The sequence below is a fragment of the Hyaena hyaena genome, unplaced genomic scaffold (genome assembly GCF_003009895.1).
Source record: "Hyaena hyaena isolate Hyena2069 unplaced genomic scaffold, ASM300989v1 scaffold_676, whole genome shotgun sequence".
In the NCBI taxonomy this organism is placed as follows: Eukaryota; Metazoa; Chordata; class Mammalia; order Carnivora; family Hyaenidae; genus Hyaena; species Hyaena hyaena.
In genome coordinates, this window is record NW_024081310.1 from 990,100 (window position 1) to 1,012,115 (window position 22,016).

At 55.8% G+C, this 22,016-nt stretch overlaps 1 protein-coding gene across 1 annotated transcript; it reads left to right on the plus strand.

The window, feature by feature from the left end:
- Positions 1 to 1,192: 1,192 nt before the first annotated feature.
- Positions 1,193 to 21,125, plus strand: OTUB2 (OTU deubiquitinase, ubiquitin aldehyde binding 2). The gene is made up of 6 exons (XM_039217292.1): positions 1,193 to 1,381; positions 14,672 to 14,767; positions 16,074 to 16,192; positions 19,044 to 19,128; positions 19,708 to 19,902; positions 20,903 to 21,125. The coding sequence occupies exons 1-6, from the start codon at positions 1,379 to 1,381 to the stop codon at positions 21,107 to 21,109; spliced, it is 705 nt and encodes a 234-aa protein (XP_039073223.1). The 5' UTR covers positions 1,193 to 1,378; the 3' UTR covers positions 21,110 to 21,125.
- The last annotated feature ends 891 nt before the right edge of the window (positions 21,126 to 22,016 follow it).

A 22,016-nucleotide genomic window follows, 5' to 3' on the forward strand; every position in this document is an offset into this window, starting at 1 on the left:
GGCCTTAGAAAACAAAGACCAAGAGCAAATAGGGGTGCAAACATCCCCACAACCACATGCATGGGTCCCCAGCAGAATGAATTCAGAACCAGCTCCAGAGTCAGGCTGCTGGGATTGAATCCCACTCTGTGCTGGGTGAATCTGGGCAAGTACCTTAATGTCCCTGTGCCTCAGTTTCCTTATCTGGGAAACAGGGATAATAGGGATGATAATAATAGGATCTTTCCCCATAAACTCGTTGTGAGAAAACTAAGTAGGATAATATGGGTTGAGTTGAGGACAGTGCCCAATACACAGTAAGTGCTCAGTAAAAATTAGTCTTTCTTGCTGTTGGTCCTTGAGCCACGATTAAACCCCAAATTCCCCACCTAGTAAATGATACGCAATGGTAAGACACAAATGTTTGTCCAATAGCCAAGCCTGGTGCCTGGGGCAGGAAAGTGAGCATGGGAGTGGGGAATGGTTTAATACACTCCTGGAAATAGTAACACCTGTAAAATGGGCACATGCAATACACCAGAGCCCTCTTCCCCAGAAACTCTCCCTCCCCCACCCAAAGCATCTCCAGGGGTGGAGGGCTGGTGAATGAATCTTTGAATAATACATATTCCTGTGTTTGATGTTCAGTAATAACGAGCTTGTATACAGGCTGAGTCACCAAACCTGATTCACGTCTATGCCATACATATATAGCCATGCGATTCCAGAGGCACAATCAACGATCCTGGAAACTCATTCATTCAACAACCATTAATTGAATGCCTGCTAACCTACTGATTCATGAGCTGGAAGTGGGTAAAATATTATTTAGAAGCTACACGAGGGCAGGCAGGTAACTTAATGTTATTGGGCACATGTTCTCTAAGCACCTGTCCTCTGATCTTGAGCAAAGTATACTTAAGTGGCCTTGTTTAGGAATTAATGAGAGCCAGCTAATCTTTCAGAAGACCTCAATTTGCAGTTTTGGTCAAAAGCCCTTCAGCCTTTACAAACTAAGACCTGTCTTTCTGGGTTGGGTCAACTCCTTTGCTAGTTAAAAGCCTTCGATGCCTTTAAAAGGGGGCGGTACCCTGTCAAAAGAGCCTTAAAGCATAGGCTGAAGGCGCCTGAAGTCCCACCCGCTTTCTGTGACGTCGTGGGCTCCGACTTCTGATTGCTTGACTCAGACGTCAATAACGGGGCGTGTGTCTTGCTGGGACACAGTGAAGGTCTAACCTGTAGTTTGCGGAGCGGTCGGGTGTATTTTCAGCTCGCCCCCACGCCTTCGAGGCCCCCGCCGCCCGACCAACCGTGGAGGCAGCCAGTGGCTCCTGCGGCGCCCTCCCGCACCGGATCGCTCCTCGCTGGGGCGGGACCTGGCCCGACGGCTCCGGTCACTATGGTCAGTGATCGTGGGGGAAGCGGGGGAGGGGGCGCGGGAAGGGGACGCGGTAGGCGGGCTCGCCGCTTGGGCGCGCATGTGCGCTCGCGGGACTGGGGACCCGCGCCAGACTCGTCCCCTTGCGCGGGTCCCGTGGTGTTCGGACCCCTGGGAATAGTGAGTCGGGATGGTTGTTGGGGGCCCCCGTCTTTCTTGGGAAAGCCCTGCAGGGCCCGGCTCTCGCCCCGCCGTCCCCTGTGGACGCCCAGCCAAGGGGACCCAGCCTGGCCTCAATGGCCCCTGTCCCCGGCTCTCACGTCCCCGGTGTCCCTGAGGGTGCGGCCCAGGGATCGCAAAGTTGGGGCTCTCGACGGGAGCCAGGAACTGGGAGGCTCCAGGACCAAGGGTCGCCACCTTTGTTAAGTAGCCCCTCGGTGGGCAGCTCACGGCCCCCCTCACCCAAGCGCTCTGCCATCGGAGACCCGCCCCTCCAAGCCCTACAAGCGACCGAGGTGCTGCCAGAGCAGCTGGTCGCTGGACATCTCCCCACCCCGCTGATCAACAGCTGGTGTTTGCAGTTAGGACCCACGTGGAGAGGTTGCCTCAAGTTGTGAGGCACTTGAATCGGGGGTCCAGGCAAAGGAAAGACCCTGATTCAGAGTACTGTTGGAGCAGACACGGCCCCAGCGACACAATGAGCCAGGCCCAACTTGGAACTTGGGTAGGTGGGGAAACTGAGGCCCAGATAAGGAAGGGGCTGGGACTGATTGTGGTAGACCTGCGACTTGAACCCAAGCCTCTGGACTCCCAGTCCAGTGCTCTTGGTGTTACATTAGTCCACCTTCCAGGTCGCGGAGGGAGGGGTCAGGCAGTCTGCAAGGGACTAGGTGAACCCTTCCATCTTGAGCCCCCTGCTCGGGGAGCCTGTAGAGTGTAAGGGCCCTTCGGTGGTTTGGGGCCACACAGCCCTGAGTTCAGATGCCACCGCCACCCCCTTGGAAAGCCAGGAGGCTTTGCTTGGCCTCCCTGCCCCCAGCACCGTTTTGCACATCTGTACATCGGGCGGCCAGGAGGACCCCCCGCGTCCCTGCACGCGGAGCGCTCGGCCCAGCTACCCAGCTCTGGGTGTCCCTGTGAGAACAGGGTCCTGGAAGGGGATGTACGCAGGCGTCTGTTCTTCAGGGCCTCCTTCCTCCCCCCGCCATGTCTGCGCAGGGAAATGGTCACCTCTTCAGGGTGCTGCTGGGCTGGGGCATGGGTCAAAGCCTGGTCACCGCCTGGCACGTTCTGACTCTGGCGTGGGCGGCCAGGTCACCTAAGGCGGGGCTCCTGGACAAACCAGCCTGCTGCTGGGCTTGGCGGGGGGGGGGGGGGGGGGGGGGGGGGGGGGGGGGGTCTGGGCATCTAGAAGCATTGGCTTCCTGCTTCTACCCAGTGCCCGAGGTTTTCCCTGGCTCTGCTGCGCCTGGAAAGGCCCAGGCGCTTCTGTATCACCCACTAGAGAGTGGCACGGGCCAGGGTAATAATGAGTTTAAAAAGCCACCCTGGAGCTGGAAGCTGGCTTGCCTCTGGCCACCCTTGGGAAGCTGAGAGGGCAGGGATGGTGGGGGCCTGGGACCCAAGCTTTCGGGCCTTGTGCTACACAGTGAGGCCTCTGACCCCACTTTCCCCCTGCCCTGGATTCCCAAGCCCGAAGTAGGAGGGCAGATGGGGTCAAAAGCACGAACCCCTCCCCCCATGGTGGGGAGGGTGTGGGTGCCTCGGAGAGGGGTGAAGTGGTGAACCCACTGAATGGGATGTCCGCCTGGGAATCATGGGGTCAGGGAGGGCTGTGCAGGGTCTGTTCTCTTTTGTTTACCCAGCATGTATTGAGCACCTACTGTTAGCCATGCCCCATGCCATGTGGGCTATGTGGTGGTTTTTTATGTTTTCACACGGTGTGAATGGTGCTGTATGTGTGGGGAGCGAGGAGAGGAATGGCCTTGGGAAATACAGCATCTTCTTTCCTCTCCCATTTCAAAGTCACTGGGCTAAGCTTGAGGAAGGGTCCCAGGAAGAAGACACAAAGCCCCTTCGGAAGGCAGGGGCTGGATGAAGTCCAGGCCTGGGGCCGTAGGTAGCGAGCACTCACTCAAAATGCGTTTAACATTTGGTGAATAAATGAGTGAGTGTCAGCGATGAACAGTAGAACCCCAGGGCCCTTTGGTGCTTTGTTCTTTTATTTGTCAGATAAGCCCCCAGTAGGCACTCTATTCAGGCCCCACGATGGACAGAGATGAGAAGGACTAGGCGCCTGACCTCTCTTAGGAGCTCACTGCCTGTTGGGCAAGACAGAGCCGGACACAAGCAATTCCTGAGCTAGTGGTCACATTCTAAGAGGCCTGGCCAACGGCTCTGGGAGCACAGCGGGAAGCTGGTGCACTCGGAGGGTGCAGGGAATATCAGGGAAGGCTTCACACGGGGGTCTTTTGCACGTGGTTTTGCAGCATATATAGGAGTGCTCAGGAAGGATTTGAGGAAGAGTACATTGCAGGCAGGGTGGGACAGCTTGCTTAAAGGCCTGGAAACATGGTTAAGGATGGAATATTCTGGGCTAGGTCTGTGATGATGCAGGGAGCTCAGAGGAAGGGAGAGAGATGAGTCTAGAAATGGAGGTAGGGTCAGAAGGTACTGACTTCACGTGCCGTGCTGCGGGGCGTGGGATTTATCCTGCCTGTGGGGAGGAAGGGAGAACCATAGCGTATTTCTGACAAGTGAAAGGTGGTTGACTTGGATGACACCTGTGAGAACACAAAGGACACGGGGTTGGAGGTAGCCAGGCTGGATGAGACCAGCTCATGCATTTATCCCGTCATCCACTCAGTATGCATTTTTGGAGCAATACTTGGGGCCAGGTCCTGGGGATCTCGGTCATGACAGGCAGGCAAAGCCCCTCCCCTCATGGAGCTGACATTCTAGTGGAGGGAGAGACCAAATGCCAGGAACTGAGGGAACCTAACGTGTCAGCCAGTGTGTGGAAGAAATAAATTTGGGAGTCAAGGCAGTGGGTGGTGGGGGAGGGGCAACTTGGCACAGGGCAGGCAGGGAAGACCTCGCTGAGGAGGTGATACCACCTGAGTCTTACGAAGAGGCAGAGGAGCAGCATGTGCAAAGGCCCTGAGGTAGAAACGGGTGTGTCTTGTTGGAGGAACGCAGAGGGTCTGAGAGCATAAGGTAAGCAAGGCCGGATGTGATAGGGCCTAGGAGGTTGTCAGCGAAAGATTGAGTCCCTTCCCAAGTGAGGGAAGCCACTGGAGGGGATTGAGGGAAGTTGTGCCCTCGTCTGGCTTACATGTTAAGCAGCCTGCGCTAGCTGCTGTGGGGGATGGGGGGGCGGGGGGCAGGAGCCGAAACTAGGTCAGGTGGGCAGATGGTGGCGGCTCGGCCCGAGCCAGGAGCAGAGCCCACGGGGAAGGGGGGAATGCAGAGGAGTGCCGGGTTTGGTGTGAGCGCTGGCTGGCTGGAGGGGCCTTTGGGGGTGCTGGAGACCCCTGGAGGGGAGGCAGGCGTGGAGCACGAGAACTCTGAAGGCACAGCAACTGGGGGACGACGGCCAAACATCCTGGTGGCTGGTGGCTGTTTGAAGCCGGAGCTTTGGGAGAGGTCGGGGCCAGAGATGAAGATCTGGGGGTCCTTTAGGAGACGCTGTGTGAGTGCGGGTGTCCGATGAGAGGTGGCTGGGGTCTGAGTTCAGGGTCTCTGAAAGGTCAGCCACAAACGTGACCCGAGGGGTGGGAGCCCAGATGCAGGGCCTTCCCTGTTTCCTTAGCTGAACAGCAGAGAAGAGGGATGCCGGTGGTGGGCTGAGTAGCAGCCCCCTGAGGGCGTCCACACCAAGTCCCCAGAACCTGTGGACAGGCCCCCACCCAGGGCAATGAGGGCTTCGCAGGTGTGACGAGGTTACAGGGTACTGGGAGAGGCGAGCACCCTGCGTCACCCAGGTGGGCCCCATGGTGTAATCACAAGGGTCCCTATAACGGGCGGGGGATGTGAGGGAGGCAGGAGGGTCGGTGTGAGGAGTCGTGACGGTAGAAGGAGGAAATCATGAAGCCAAGGAACACAGGATGCTTCTAGAAGGGAGAGAAGGTAAGGAAACAGGTCTTCCCCCTAGAGCCTCCGGAAATGCAAGATAATAAATCTGTGTTGTTTTGAAGCCGCTGAGTTTGTGCTAGCTTGTTACAGCGGCCACAGGAAGCCAGTTCAGGGCACTCGGTCCTTCTGAAATCTTTTGCCTCCAAACATTTTGAACACTCGTCAATTAAAAAAAATGAATCATTCTGCCCGTTGACGTAGTGTACGTCATACCCTAATGTAGACGGTTCAAAAGGGCATTCCTTCCGGCTCCAGCGGCAGCCCACAGTGGAGACCCCGGCTCCAAGCAGGCAAGACAGGGCCTAGAGCCTCCAGGGAGCCTCTGGAAGCGACAGGGACCTTCTGGGAGGAGAGGGGAGGCCGGCCAGGTCCTGAGCCCTGTTGACAGGTGGCCCTGGAGGCTCTGACCTCTATTGTGAAGGCGCTGGTAGCTTGAGGTCAGGCCACGCGGTGAGTTGTGGCTTCTGGGGTGCTGGGCCTGGTTAACGAGTCTGAGTCAGCCCGGAGTCAGCCCTGCTGGTGGAGCAGCCTCAGGGAGGTCCGGTTGGCTGAGGGCTGGCATTGCCCACTGGGGCCCAGGGTAGGCCAGGGAGAGGCCCCCCAGCACCTCAGAGCCTGGGCTAGGGGGTGTCCACAGATGCTCTCAAGGGTGCATTGGTGTGGGGGGGGGGTTGGTAGGCAGATGTGTGAGCCCGAGGAGCTGGTGGGATGTGACCAGAGGGTACAGGTGAGGGCCAAGTATCTTCTGTTTGTGGAGGGTGAGAAGGTGCAGAAAGGCACCCAGGTCTATCGAATACTTTTGATGCGCTGGGTGAGCAGGGTCCAAGTCCCTACCTAAGATCGCCTCCCTGTGTGACCTCAGGCGAATGGCTTGACTTCTCTGTGCCTCAGTTGCTATGTGTAAAACAGATATTGCGAGGCTTGAACCAGCTAATCCACAGCATCTGGGCATAGTGAATGCCCAGCAGAGGTGGACTCATTCATTCACCGAGCGATCACTGAGCGCCTGCTGGGCACCAGCGGCTGTTCCAAGCACTTGGGGTCCACACACTCGTGAACCAGAGTGACCAAGGACCTTGACCTTTTGGAGTTTTATTCTCCTACTGTTCTGTTTCTCCTGAAAGCCAAGGGAGGCTGGATTCAGACCCTGAGCTGCACCTATTCCAAGAGGAGCCTACTGAGAGCTCATGGGAGGGCAGGGGCTTTGCTTGGGGTCACACGTCATCTCTTGAGATGAGACTTTGGGGCCGGTTGGACTGAGCTGCCAGAACCTCCGCCCCCCCCCCCCCGGCCCCTGTCAGCCCATCCCATCATCTTCCAGGGGTACCTGCAGATCCTCCAACAGCACTGGGCACGTGGGGTCCCCATGGGCAGGGGTGCAGAGCTATGGGATCCGACCTTCCCATCCCTGCTTGAAGGCATATTCACCAGAAGCTTTCAGGGCTTCGAACCCTAGTGGTTGGATGCGTGGATTGGGGTGTAGGTGGAAGGCTGGCAGAGGTAACGCTTGGGGTTACGTGGCCGGGTTTTCAGTCTATAGAGAGGCTTTGGAGAGAAGATGGGGAAAATGGGGACTCTGCCTTTCCCTGAGTTTGGAGACGGTGTGGACTCGAGCCCAGATCCGCTGCGCCAGGGTAGGTGATTTAACTTCTGCCCGGGCTCTGAGGCGGCAGGAGGAAATCACACCAGGAGTCAGCATCCAGCCCCAGCGAGGACTCAAACCTGGTGTGGAGCTGGTCCCCAGGGTTGCTGGGGGAGAGCCAGAGATGGGAGAAATGTCCTTTTCTCCCTTTGAAGTATATGCCTCGACTTCACCTGCTCCCCGCCGTTTCCAAGCAGAGTTCCCAACTGCCTGACTGACTTAGCATCTATTTGCAAACCAGCAATTAAGGGCTAAAACCCTATCAGCTGGCCTGATTAAATCTGATGGGACATTGTCAGGCGTGGCCTGTCTTTTTTCTGGAACATCCTGGAAATTTTCAGCCACGATTAACATAAAATTTAAAAACCATGAGTTAGCCAGTGTGAAACCCAGAGCATTGTAGCTGACTTCTGGGCCAGTAAATTGAGGCTGTGCCCGGGTTCTCCCTGGAGTTTGAGACTAGTTTTTCCCCACAGCTGTGACCAGGGCCGTGCTAGTGGGGAGGGGGATAGGGACCTCCTCCTCGAGCTGACTTGGGCCGTTCTGAATGCCTGCCAGGCTGGGGCTTGAAGGTGCCAAGGGAGAAACCCTCTTGACCCCGCCTCCGCTGCCCATACCCCAATAAATACACCTGTGGCCACTAGGGGGCGCCGGAGCTAACCCGAGGCTCCATCACCTATGCGGAGCCAAACGTCAAGAGGGGTAAATCTTAAATAGCACTGAGTGAAGAAAAATTTAAAAGGCCACGATATCTGTAAAATGATATGTATACACATTTAAAACATGCAAACATAACATAAAAACGGAGGAAGACAGAACACAAGGGACTCTTAAGTACAGAGAACAACCTGAGGGTTGCTGGTGGGGTTGTGGGCCGGGGGATGGGCTAAATGGGCAAGGGGCATGAAGGAGGGCACTTGTTGGGATGAGCACTGGGTGTTCTGCATAGGGGTTGAGTCCCTGGATCTACTCCTGAAATCATTATTGCACTATATGCTAAGTTGGATGTAAATAAAAAAAAGACGCATGCAAACATAAAACAACTCTGTGGTTTGAAGACGACCCATACCTTCCACTGACATGGGTCCCTAGGATGGGCAAATTCAGAGACTGGGAATAGAATGGTGGTTGCGGGGGCTGGGGTGGGGGAGTGGGGAATGGGGAGTTGGTGTTTAATGGATAGAGTTTCAGGTGGGGATAGAGAAGAAGTTCTGGAAAGGGATGGTGGGCATGGTCCCACAACAGTGTGAACATACTTAATGCCACCAAACTGTACACTTAAGAGTGGCTATGGGGGTCAATTCTGTGTTAGGTATATTTTACTACAATAAAAAGACAGATACATATTGACTGATACACCACGGGGAGTACCCGTAGAAGGTGGGGCTTGGCAACGGGGATAAAGGGAAAGCCAGTGTTGACTGTGGGTCTCTCTAACCCTGAGTATGCTGAACTTGACTCTCAGTGGAGAGCCCCTCCACCAAACTACTACTTAATAGTTACCCTTTAAATTAAGTAGTGTACGTAAATTTGCCCAAAATGCCGACTTTCTTTTTTTAATGTTTATTTTTGAGGGAAAGAGAGAGCGAGAACACAAGCAGAGGGGAGGGGACGGGACGGGACGGGATGGAGGGAGAATCCAAATTAGGCTCCCCAACGTCAGTGCAGAGCCCAATGTGGGGCTCGATCCCACAAACCGTGAGATCCTGACCTGAGCCAAAATCAAGTCAGACACTTGACCAACTGAGCCGCCCAGCGGCTCCCAAAATGCCAAGTTTACACTGTGGCAAGTGGAAAGCCTGGACTGGCCTCCTTGGTACAAGGTGCATGTCCCTTTCCTTGATCTAAGGTTCATAGTCTCATTTTTGACCATTGCTGGCAGTTTTCTGTCGCCCTAAGTACTTGTCCTTACGTAGTTCAGATTAATTCCTGCAACTCCTTTCCCAAGCCCATCGCTACCATCTCCAACTACTAAATCCAACCAACTCCGTGTTCCCCCACCCCACCGTTTGATTGGGTTTTGTTTGGGGCAGGCCAGGCATGAAAGTAGCATTAAATACTGGTTGTACTGCTTTTTAATCCACGTTTAGAAAGACCTGAGGCAACATTTTAAGTCCGTGGTCCATAAAACCAGACTTTTGTTAGTGAGGTGGCCGATGGGACCCTGCAGTGAAAGAGGACTGTGCGCGAGAGGGCGCTGCGGAGCCGGGCACCTGCTGTGTGTCAACCTACCTGGGCGCCACATTGCTTTTCCCTCCAAGCAGCAGAAGTGGGTTTTTTATTCTGAGACTTCCGGGGTCCCCTAGGTGTTTGCTTTATTAGCACACAGTAGGGGCGCAAAATCAACTGTCCACCAGCAGCTGCTGTCGTGCCAGTAAGGGAAATCTTCCCTGATTTAGATCAAAACACGTCAGCTTTTCATAAATCTACCAACGAAGTTAAGAAAGCTGGCTTGTTGTTTCTCAAGTAAGCTCTGGGCCCAACGTAGGACTTGAATTCATGACCCAGAGATTAAGAGTCCCAGATCCACAGACTGGGCCAGCCAGGTGCCCCCAAAGCTGCCTTGTTGTACGTTTAAAAAGAATTACAAATGAAGGGTGCCTGGGGGGCTCAGTCGGTTGAGTGGCCAACTTCGGCTCAGGTCATGATCCCCCAGTTCGTGCGTTCAAGCCTCTCGTCGGGCTCTGTGCTGAATGCTTGCTCAGAGCCCGGAGCCTGCTTCGGATTCTGTGTCTCCTCTCAGTGCCCCTCCCCCGCTCACACTCAGTCTCTCAAAAATAAATAAATGTAAAAAAAGAAAAAGGCATTGCAAATGAAAACCGAACAGTTTGGGGCATCTGGCTGGCATCTGGCATCTCACTTGCGACTCTTGTGAGTTGTGAGTTCAAGTCCCATGTTAGGCATACAGCTTACTTAAAAAAAAAAAAAAAAAAAAAAAAAAATGGAACACTTTTAGGCTCCCTGCTCACTGGTCAAAAGATGCTAATAGAGCATTAAAGGAGTTAAAGGTATGCTAGAAGCCAGCTTTCTTCTTGGTGTGATTAGGTTCGAAGGAAACTAAATAGAGAACTTTCCCTCCAGATGTCTCCATGTCTTTTAACACCATGTCTGGACATCACCTGTAGATCAGCTCTTGTTCCCCCTGTGACGAGTGTCCTCAGCTTGGAGGATCCTGCTGCGGACAGCGAGAGAGCTGGGCCATCTACCCAGCTGGGGCCACGGGGCAGGAGGTTGGGACCCTGCCTGATGGTGACGAGGCTCTAGCCTGCCCTGCACACAGTGTTACTCTGAAGTCTAGCAGCTTTGTTTATTTGGCAGCAGGGAAAAATCTATTAAAGATGAGAAAGGAATAGGTATGAAAGCTCTCTTTACAGAGAGAGGACATTCGAAAGTGAATGCCCCTGAAGTCTAGCAGCCTTGATCCCTCAAGAGCTCCTGGACTCTGCGCTCTGTCTGCCTAGCAGCTTTGGTTTGGTAGAATTTCCATGGGTTTCAGTCAGATCTGCATTAAATCACTTCCTGGCACAAGGGACCTGACCTCGTCAGGAGAGTGTGTAGAGTAATTGTTTGCGGGGTTAAATGAGATCATGGGGATCCATAAGCCTCTGTCCCAGATCATGGCACGTAGTAGGTAGACGATAATGGCACCTCTCATTTCCTACCTCTTGGGCTTAGAGTAGCAGCAGATCAGTAATACTGAAAAATAAAACCAAAACAAGAGGTATCACCATCCCAGACTTTAGCCTCTACTACAAAGCTGTCATCATCAAGACAGTATGGTATTGGCACAAAATAGACACGTAGACCAATGGAATAGAATTGAAAGTTCAGAGCTGGACCCAAAAGTATACAGCCAGCTAATCTTTGACAAAGCAGGAAAGAGTATCCAATGGAAAACAGACAGCCTCTTTAACAGATGGAGCTGGGAGAAATGGACAGCAACATGCAGAAGAATGAAACGAGATCATTTTCTCACACCATGCACAAAAATAAACTCAAAATGGATAAAGGACCTGACTGTGAGACAGGAAACTATCAACACCCTAGAGGAGAAAGCAGGAAACAACGTCCTTGACCTCCACCGCAGCAACTTACTTGACACATCCCCAAAAGCAAGGGAATCAAGAGCAAAAATAAACGATTGGGACCTCATCAAGATTAAAAGCTTCTGCTCGGCAAAGGAAACAACCCACAAAACTAATAGGCAACCAACGGAATGGGAAAAGATAGTTGCAAATGACATATCAGATAAAGGGTTAATATCCAAAATCTGTAAGGAACTCCCCAAACTCCACACCCGAAAAACAATCCAGTGAAGAAATGGGCAGAAGATATGAACAGACACTTCTCCAAAGAGGACATCCAGATGGCCAACAGACACATGAAACGATGCTCAGCGTCCCTCCTCATCAGGGAAATACAAATCAAAACCACACTGAGATACCACCTCACGCCAGAGTGGCAAAAATGAGCAAATCAGAGAACTCTAGGTGCTGGCGAGGATGTGGAGAAACGGGCACCCTCCTACACTGTCGGTGGGAATGTAAGCTGGTGCAGCCCCTCTGGAAAACAGTGTGGAGGGTCCTCAGGAAACTAACAATAGAACTCCCCTATGACCCAGCAATAGCACTGCTAGGATTTACCCAAGGGATACAGAAATGCTGAGGCATAGGAGCACGTGTACCCCAATGTTCATAGCAGCACTCTCCACAATAGCTAAAACATGGAAAGAGCCTAAGTGTCCATCAATAGACGAATGGATCAAGAAGATGTGGTTTATCTATACCATGTGGTTTATCTATACCATGGAATACTACATGGCAATGAGAAAGAATGAAATCTGGCCATGTGTAGCAACATGGATGGACCTTGAGGGTGTTATGCTGAGCAAAATAAGTCAGGCAGAGAAGGACAAATATCATATGTTTGCACGTATAGGTGGATTGGGAGGAACTTAACAGAGGACCATGGGGGAGAAGAAGGGGAGAAATGGTGGGGGAAAGGGAGAGAGGCAAGCCTTGAGAGACTCTTGAATGCTGAGAACAAACTGAGGACTCATGGGTGTGTGGGGGCAGGGGAGAGATGAGCATGGAGGAGAGCGCGTTGGGGATGAGCACCGGGTGTTATATGGAAACCAACTTGACAATAAACTTTTTTTTTTTTTTTACAAATAAAGACGAAGCATTCTATTGCACATCGAAAAAAAGAATAGCAGATCACCAGACCATTCTCTGTGTATTGGCTTTCTGCCTCATGGGCACAGGATGGCTGCTGTAATACAGACATTGCATCTGCACTGGCAGGAAGGAGGAGGACCTTCGATCTCTGTTCCTTTTATTTAAAACTGAAAGTCTTCCCCCAACCTCGCACTTCCCCCCCCCTCCGCCCCCCAGCACATGTGTGATGGATGCAGTTGGCCAGTCCTGGTCACTTGGATACAAGGGAGGCTAGAGAAATCATTAAAGAGGAGTTAGGGTTGTCATGACTTAGCCCAGGCATTTTCTGCCTCACTGCCTGGAGTAAAACAGGGACCCTGTTGGTAGGGAAGAAGTGGGGGGGGGGCGGGGTGACTGGTGGAAAAGCAGTCCCCAGAATGCTTCTTGGACTTCTGAGGGTTTCCCTGCCCCTGTCATGTCAGAGCTGAAGTGAGGAAGGAGCCTGAAGCTGACTTAATTTTGCAAAGAAGGATGGGTATGGAATGGAAGCTTCCAGAAGTAAAACTCAGAATCTCTTCCCCCTCACCCAAGCATTTGCATGCACTGACCCCTCTTTTAGAAACACTTTTTCTCGGGGCGCCTGGGTGGCTTAGTCGGTTAAGCGTCCGACTTTCGCTTAGGTCATGATCTCGCAGTTCGTGGGTTCGAGCCCCACGTCGGGCTCTGTGCTGACAGCTCAGAGCCTGGAGCCTGTTTCAGAGTCTGTGACTCCCTCTCTCTCTGACCCTCCCCTGCTCGCGCTCTGTCCCTGGCCCACAAAAAAAAAACAAAAAAAAAAAAAAAAAAAAAAAAAAAGAAAGAAACACTTTTTCTCCTCCTTGGGACAGCACATTCCTCCTTCTCCACTCTCAGGTTTTTCTCTGGAAAGTTGGCCTGACCTCCCCCCCCCCACCTCCCACCCCCGCTCCCAAATCCAGGAGGAGGCATGTTTGGGGTTGCCAGAAAGGGAGAAAAGGAATAAAGTGTGAGTTTGAGGGAGTGCTCAAGCCTGACTTGGATGGGGTGGGGCAACCAGGGAGGCTTCGTAGAGGAGGTGGCTTTTATTCCTTTGACAAACCTCTCATCCCCAGCTCTGTTCCAGGCCCTGTGATGGGCCCTGGGGAATCTGGTAAATGTTCTATACCAAGGGAGGCCTGTGTGGACCCCTGGATGGCAGAGGGCATCCGGGGCCCCAGAGATGCCCCTAACCAGACAAAGCACTTCTCCTCCGTCCCGGCGGCCGGGTACAGGAATCAGAACCGAGGCAGCTCACTGGGAGATGGCAGCTCACTGGCCAGTGAGGGGATGGGTAGCCCTGGGAGTCACGTACACCTCGTAAGATCTCGTGGCCTAGCCCTCTGCTTCCAGCGGTGAGCCTCGGAGAAATCAAATCCTCAAAAGCCCAGACCTTTTCCCAGGTGGATAGGGACTTGTGGCATCAAGGCTCCTCTGTGAGCCCTGTGGTGTGGAGTTGAGGTCACGGTCGGGTCCATGAGGAGGCAGAGAGGCTGCCCAGGAAAGGCCCTCGTGGTTGGAGGCATACAGTCAAAGCGGTGAGGCTCTGGCAAAGATGATGGCAATACATTGATGGAAAACTGGATTTCCATTCACGGAAATCCCGAATAACAACCACCTTTCGCCTGCGTGCTGGTGCCTAACGGTCTCCTTGGGTTGTCTGTGTGCGGGTCCCGGGACCACGGCTTAAATTCAACCCCACGTGGCTTTAACACCAATCTTCTTATTTTATTTTTGCGCTGAGATCAGAGCTGTTCTGGGGTTTGGGCCGCGAGGCAGGGGCGCGTCTCCCACTTCTCTGAGCAGGAACAACATGAGGCAGGGAGGAGGCTGGCAGGGAGTTGGCTATTAAAACAGACATGTCTCCTGCCCTTACCACTCCCTGCAGATTTCTTCTCAGCCTCCAACGCCCTGCCTCTGGGTTGGAACGGACCCAGACTCCTCCTGAGCGGCAGTGCGGACTTTCACCGGTAGGTGGCGTCTCTGCCAGATGTTCTAACATCTGTTTCTAGCTCATCACATGGCACTCAGGCACTCGGTGCCAGCTGGCTGCTCAGGAATTGTTGACGAACGAATGAGACAGGAGGGACAGGAGACGAGGGGACACCTCATGCTCCAGCATGAAGGCTCTAAAATGAACCCATCCGGAAGTTATTTGATGGGGCAGACCCTGACCCCCTTGTCCAGGATGCTGGCAGCCTCGCTTGTGCCTTCTGGGGGAAGGTGACAGTCACTGGGTCATGTGACTGGCAGTTCAGAGGCTTCCTCCTTGGTGGAAGCCCATCCGTTGCTTTGAAATGGTCACAGCTTTGCTGCTTTTTCTTTCAGAGTGAAACATCTTTCGACCTAATATCAGAAAAATGTGACATTCTATCGATTCTTCGGGACCATCCTGAAAACAGGATTTACCAAAGGAAAATCCAGGTGAGGTTCACGTGGAGGGGATCTTAGATCAAAGGGGCTGGAGCTGGGACCCGAGGTGAAGGGGCCACTTGGAAGGCAGCACGGCTTAGCGCTGGGGCTGGGCTCCCTGGCCAGTGAAAGGACTTCCAGAATATTCCCATGTTGGGCATTTGCCTTGCTGAGAAATCTTTTAGTTGCCCAAACAAAAAACCCATATATAGCAATTTATTTTAAAGCTAGATGCTGTCCTAAGTGCTTTATTCACTCACTGGGACCTCATTACAGTGTTGCAAGGTCAGTACGTTTAGGATCCACGTTTTACAGCCGAGGAAACCAAGGCAGGCCCACAGCCCTAGCGCCGGACCAGCCGGGGTTCGGACCAGGCCGCATCCTTAACTGCGGTGTCAGGGCGTCTCTCGGCGGGGAAGGGCCGCTCCCGCTGGGCTACGCAGACGGGGAGTTTGCTGGAAGGAAGTAGGCACAGCTCACGGAACCAGGGCGGTAGCAGGAGCCCGGGCACTGCCCGTCTCTGCGGACAGCAGGCCTCTGCGTCTGTCCCGCAGCCGTGGGGAGCACTCCCTGGGGCAGGAGCAGGGGCTGGGGGCGCACAGGGGAGGGGGTGGGGGTCCTGAGGAGCAGGCCCTCCTGCCGGGGATGTCAGCTCCAAGCCGTCTCATCCCTGCGGTGGGAGCAGGGCCTTGAAGGCCGTGCTCTGCTGTCAAAACCCCAACAGTAGCCCCCCCAGGAGGCAGCAAAGGGGAGTCCGGGACATGTCAGAGGGCAGCTAGGAACAGGGCCGGAGGTGGGGCGGGGGGACAGCAGCTTTTGAGAAACGTTTGAAGGACCGGCGGGACGGCTTGGTTCCGTCTGAGGAGGCCCGGGCAGCCTCTCTGCCTCCTCACGGACCCAACCTTGACTCTGCAGACTCCCCGCCCTCCAGCCACACCCCGCCCCCCCCCCATCCCCCGGGGCCTTCGCTCACCCATGCCGCCCCCGCCACACACACCACTTCTCCTCCAGGAAGTCCTCTCCGACTTCCGAAGACTGGTGCGGATGTCCCTGCCCTGAGACACCCCGGTGCTTCCCCCCTGCCCCCGGCCTCTCCGTCTGTCGGTCTGTCCGTCCGTCCGTCTCCCACAGACTGTGGGCTGCCTGAGGGCGCCCCTCCCTCAGCGCCGCAAGGACACGCTTGCGCAGCGCGCTCTAACGCTCGTGTGGTGAAGCCGGCAGCCTGTGCAGGGGCAGCCGGGCTGAGGCCTCGGTCCCAGGACGGGACGCGAGGGTCCGTGGTGTCGCAGACGTCCACGTTTCCTTCTCTGCCCGACAGGAACTGAGCAAGAGGTTCACCGAGATCCGCAAGACCAAGGGGGACGGGAACTGCTTCTACCGGGCCTTGGGCTACGCCTACCTGGAGTCTCTGCTGGGGAGGAGCAGGGAGGCCCTCAGGTGAGGGGCCGCGAGGGAGCACTGGGCCCTGAACCCCCCATCCCGGGCACAGCCCGCCTCACTTGGGGCGGGAGGGGACACCGTGGCGGGGGTGGGGGCAGCCTGGCGGCCGGGGTGGCGGGGGCGGGGGGGGGGGGAACCAGTGACCTCGCGGTGCCGCCAGCCCGCTGGCCGGAGGCGGCCCGGGTGGGCCGCGCTGGCCGCCTTCTTGAAGATTCCAAGGAGGAAATGAAGGAGCCCTGCCCCGGGGCGGCTGCCCTTTCGGGGTGTGTGTAACCAGGCATCTCGCTGGTCAGGCCTGGGTCTTGATGCGCCCGCTATGGAAGGCAGATGCCCAGGAGCTGCCCCCGGAGAGATCGTTTAGGCCGCTGGGTCTGGGCTTCGGTCAGGGCGTCCCTAGCATCACCGTTTGTTCAGCCCGCCTGGATCCTGTCGGGTGTGGCTCCACTCAGTCTGGGGCAGGGCCCTCGAGTCTGTTTCTCCCGAGTTCTCTCCCGAGCTCCCGGGGGCGCCGCCGCGGCTGGGTCTCGGGCCACACTTTGAGCCGCAAGGAGCTAAGAGACCTGCTTCTTGACCTTGGAGCTCCCACTGCCCCGAGAATCTGACGAAGGCCACTCCCTGACGCATGCGGGAGCAGAGCAGACGCAGGTCACAGAGCGCTTGGGTTGGATCTGCAGACCCTGGTGCCAGACCCACTTTGCTGTCTCCCCACGGCCCTGAGGGTCGAAACAATTCAGTACAGGGGTTTTCCCCGCTACCCGTGTCCCCCAGGGTTGTGCCAGGCAGAGGCCAGGGTCTCTAAGGCCAGACCTCACTCTCTTGCTTACTTGCTGTGTGACTTGGGGCAAGTTACCCCACCTCTCTGAGCCTCCGTTTCGTCTGTGGACGGGGGATAATTTTGCATACTTAGGGTGTTGTCAGGAGGGCTCAGCACGTGATGCTAGCAAAGCCCGCCCCTCATGTGACTGTACCAGCCCCGCATGCTGCTTAGCTTCACCCCTACACTCCTTCCAGGGCACCCTCGCTCCCTGCAGGCATCACCCAGAGACCCTGTTGTAGGCCCTGGGGGTGCGGCAGAGGGAGCCGACCTAACGCCCCTCCTGTGGAGCAGGCGTGCTAGGAGGAAACACACGCGATATGTCAGGCGCTGATAAGTGTTGTAGGAAAAAACTAGCGGGGGAAGGCGGCCAAGTTGTCCGGGGCTGGGGGGAGGGGCGGTGCTGCAGTTTTAAGTAGGGGCTGGAGGTAAGGAGCGGGGAGGCTCATGAGCCTCTATAAAGACCTTGAATTTCAGCCTGAATGAGATGGGGCCACCGAGGGTTTGAGCGGAGCCCGGCCCGGCCTGCCATCCGCAGGACAGACTGAGAGGGCGCAAGGAACGTGCTCAGGGACCGGAGGGGACACTGGCTTCGTGAGCAGGTGGAAGGACTCGGTCGGACTCCAGATGCCGTGGCCGTGGCCGTGGCGCAGGAGCTGAGGGCAGGCGGAGGGCTGCCGGTGTTCGGCCCGCGTGTTCCCAGGCTGGGAGAGCCACTTGCTGCGAAGGGGCCGGGAGAAGGCTGCGAGCTCTGTTCTGTGGTCCGGGGTCCAAAGTGTCTGCGAGCCTTCCAGCGGGGGTGTCCGGAGGCGGTGGGGTGTACAAGGTTCACGTTCCCCCGGTTTACAGGGGAGAACACCGAGCCTCAGGAAGGCTACGAGACTCACCCGAGGTCACAGTAAAGCTGGCTTACAGCCTAGAGTGCCTTGTTCCAAGTCCCAACGCCGCCGTCCTTCCCACGCTGGCCTCACGGGGTGGGGGTCCGGGGTGGGGGTCCTGGCCGGGGCGTTTGCCCACCTGGCTGGGCCTGCGTGCCGCTCCTCAGTGCTGGGTACGGGGCGGGGGTCAGCGGGCACGGTGAGGAATGAGTGTGGGAAGGCAGCCGGGGTTCAGGGAACCCAGGGAGGGAAGGGGGCCCAAAGCCCACAAGCAGCTGCCAGCAGGGTGTCCCCATGCCTGCCCTGGCCAGCAGGCCCTCCCGTCCTGGGCGAGACATTTCTGCTCCACACACGTCACCCCTCTCCCGCAGTGAGGCACCTAAACCTCCTTGTGCCGCTAGTCTCCTGTGACACCCCCCCCCGCCCCACTGGAGTCCGGCCTTCCTTCCCAGGGCCAGTGCCAGCTGGCCCCCGGAGCCTCCCTCCTGCCCAGTCGCTTGTTCTGTGTCCTCTCTGCGACTAAACCATGTCCGGGGGGCCAGCAGCTGCTGGGCTCACCATGCCCCCAAGAGTATCAGGACTGGTCCCAGAAAGGGGCCGTGCCACTGGGGGCCCGCGGTGGGAGCAGACAGGGAGATCAAGGGCCGCCGGATAGGTCTGAAGGACTGTCAGAGTTGGCAAAGTTCAATGGCTGCAGGGCAGGAAGGCCCAATTTGCGGTGTTAGCCCATTTGGTGGTATAAACACGCGTGTTGTGACTAGTTTTCAAGCTACTGTCACAGGGTCGCTGAGCGGGGACAAGGGCAACACGCTGCAGCCCACTATCCGCTCTCCCACCACACAGGTCAGACAGGTAACCTCAAGGGCAGAGATAATCAGGAATTTGATGTTGGAATGTTTCTGTCTTAGTATAATTCATTTTGTTAAGTTTACATACTTTGATTTTTTTTTTCTGGGGGTGGGGCTCAGCGAGGGGGCAGAGAGACAGAAAGCAGCAGGGCTCGAGCTTAGCTGGTGTGGAACTGGACTGGAACTCACAAACCAAGAGATCATGACCTGAGCCAAAGTCAGATGCAGCGGGTGAGAGCGGGAGGCACTGACCATCACAGACATGCTCTGTAAGCACTTCCGTGTGAGCCTCAATCTACCCCCTTCAGGTTCAAAGAGCGTGTCCTGCAGACCCCAAATGACCTTCTGGCTGCTGGTTTTGAAGAGCACAAGTTCCGAAACTTCTTTAATGCTGTGAGTTAACCTGGGCGGGACGGCTGAGGGACCGGGTCCTTCCACACTGGCGGAGCAGAGAGGTGCCGGCACTGGCCAGAGCCCCTCATGGCCCACGGCTCCATAGCTGTGCCCTTCTGGCTCCTCCAGCTGGGGAAGGGCTGGCAGTTGCTTCCTGCTTGCGGGGCTGTCGGGGGACAGGGAGCCCAGGGCCCTGCCCTGCTCAGGGAGGAGACATCTCCTTTGGGGAGGTAGCTCTCAGGCTGGAAACTTCCCCCGGCCTCCCTCACCCATTCCTACTCCCCTGATCTCCTTCGCGAAGGATTCAGTTCTGAATCTGTAAATAAGAGCCCCAACCATAGTGATGGAAGGAGCCCCCCCCAATTGCTGTTCCCCAGACACAGCTCTGGGCTGAGGTACGCACTGCAGAATATTCTATCCCTCTTACTTAGCTTTGGTCCCAGATCGATTTATTTTGGTACCTCAATTTGAGGATTTAAAAACAAATACACGTGGGGGGGTGGTTCCTGTGAAAAGAGCCCCTCAGAGGAGGGCAGGTCCTGCCTGGGCCTCCCCAGCCTGATGGCCCGGGGGGCGCAGTTTTACAGCGTGGTAGAACTCGTAGAGAAGGACGGCTCCGAGTGCAGCCTGCTGAAGGTGTTCAACGACCAGAGCGCCTCAGACCGAATCGTGCAGTTCTTGCGCCTGCTCACCTCAGCCTGCATCAAGAACCGCGCAGACTTCTTCCGACACTTCATCGATGAGGAGATGGACATCAAGGACTTCTGCGCTCATGTAGGTCCTCAGGGTCTCAGGCTTTGGGGACTCTGCCCCCAGCCCCAGGCTCTGCTGTGTAATACCCAACCTCCTGGGACTGTACTACACGCTGGGGGGGGGGGGAGGAGCGGGGGGGGCGGCGGGGACGGGACGACAGACAGGTCAGTGTGTGGGCTGCAGGGAAGTGCTGTGAAAGTCCCTCCGCCCTCAGGAGACTTGAGCACCAGCAGCCCTAGGCAGGGGACCTGCTGTCATGTCTGCCTTGGAAACTGAAGAACAAGGTTAGCAAGCCTGAAGCAGATCCTACCTCACGTGAGCTGCCTGAACAGTGTGGCTCTGGGCAAGGACTTTCCCAGCCTGGGCCTCAGATTTCCCATCTGAGAAATGAGAGCCTTGGCCTGGACTATTTACAGAACTGCAGAGTAGCGGGCCCCAGAGTCAGGTTTGTCCTAAGATGTGTTTGGCTTATGATTTATTTATCTGGAAGAGTTGCCAACATCTAAGCACTGGGTACTTCTCATCACTGCGTGGATCTCTCGCCAAGATCCGCTCCCAGGGCCTCGTTCTTGCGCGGCGACGATCAGCCGGGGCCGGCAGCTGCCCTGGTCATGGGGGACACGCTTGCCGGCCTGCCGCCACCTCTGCCTCTCTGTCCCTCTCCAGCATCTGGACTCACTCGCCCGGCCCTCTGTTACATGCCTTCACGACAGTCCTCTTCTGCTCGGACGTTCTTGGGCTCTGGGCATTAGGAAGCCAAGTTCAAATATTCCTGTCCCCCTCGCCTGAATCCTTAAGGCAGAAGGCGCTCCCCACGTGCGCCTAGACCCCAGAATCAGGAAGATTGATTCAGGCCTCGCAGTCCTAGCGGACTCCTGGCTGTTACCTCCTCCCCGAGGAGCTGTCGTGAAGACAGTCTCCCAGCACGGACGCTGTGACCCGGGGCCACGAAAGCCAGGGGTGGGCTTCTCCCTCGTCGTCCTTCCTAAACTGGGTTTGTTTTTTCATTTGGCTTTTGCAGGAAGTGGAGCCCATGGCCATGGAGTGTGACCACATCCAGATCACAGCCCTGTCTCAGGCACTGAACATCGCCCTGCAGGTGGAGTACGTGGATGAGATGGACACGGCCCTGAACCACCACGTGTTCCCCGAGGCTGCCACCCCTTCCGTTTACCTGCTCTATAAAACCTCCCACTACAACATCCTTTATGCAGCCGATAAACGTTGATTACTTTTAGGCCACACAGTGGAGCCTGTCACCTAACGGGACTACATTCCAAAAGGAACATTCCGGCTTTTTAATTTTTTTAAGCAACTTAGACTATAGTTAGAAAACGTACAGCCTTTTGGGCAGACTGGCCAGGAACACGGCCTACCCATCACGGACTGCGGTAACTTGGTGATACTCTTAGTATTTATTTTCACGGAGGACCAAATGCTTTCTAACTCAGGGCTACACAGCCAGAAGGCCTGGCTCTGCTCCTAGGTCCCTGAGACCCTGGGCAGGTCCCCAACCCTCTCTGGGCCTGTGTCTTCATTTGGACAAGGTTCCTGCCAGTGCTGACATTCTGTTATTGTGTAAAACTAGGGCCCCCCTGATTTCCTTTCACCAGGGGCGGTACCTCTCTGTTGGGAGGAAAAGCTCGAGATCAGCGGTCTCCAGTGACTCACCAGTTCTGCAGAAAAGAGCCCAGTCCAATCAGCTGACGGACTGGGCTGCGGTGGATGGTCGACGGAAGCGCTGTTAAGGACTTCAGCGAGGTTCCAGACATTCACCAGGGGCACGTCCTCTCACCCTAACTTGAAAACAACTTTTCCGCCAAAGTCTAGAAAGGGGCTTTCAGCATGAAGCTCAAGCTGCTGTGTGGCCCGACTACCTCTCTCAGGCCAGGGCTGCCTGCCCATGGGCAGGCCCTTCAGCGTTCTGCAGCCAGCCCTACTGGAAGAGAGGCCCAGGAAGTGGTCTCCCCATCCCCAGCACAGCCTGGAAGCAGAATCTAGCTCATCCTCCGGGTGGAGAGCCCACATGCAGCCAGACTCCAGCCGGGCAGGGCAGACAAGTTTTGCAAGGCTGTCTGTGGCTGCTTTTCCCCACCTTCCTGGTTTGTGGGCCGGCAGGAAGTTAGGGGAGAAAG

What these genes read in the sequence shown, in the direction of transcription:
- OTUB2 (XM_039217292.1), top strand. An exon ending in AGGAGCAGGGAGGCCCTCAG is followed by an intron (nt 16,193 to 19,043) that starts GTGAGGGGCCGC and finishes TACCCCCTTCAG; the next exon opens with GTTCAAAGAGCGTGTCCTGC. An exon ending in TCCGAAACTTCTTTAATGCT is followed by an intron (nt 19,129 to 19,707) that starts GTGAGTTAACCT and finishes CGGGGGGCGCAG; the next exon opens with TTTTACAGCGTGGTAGAACT.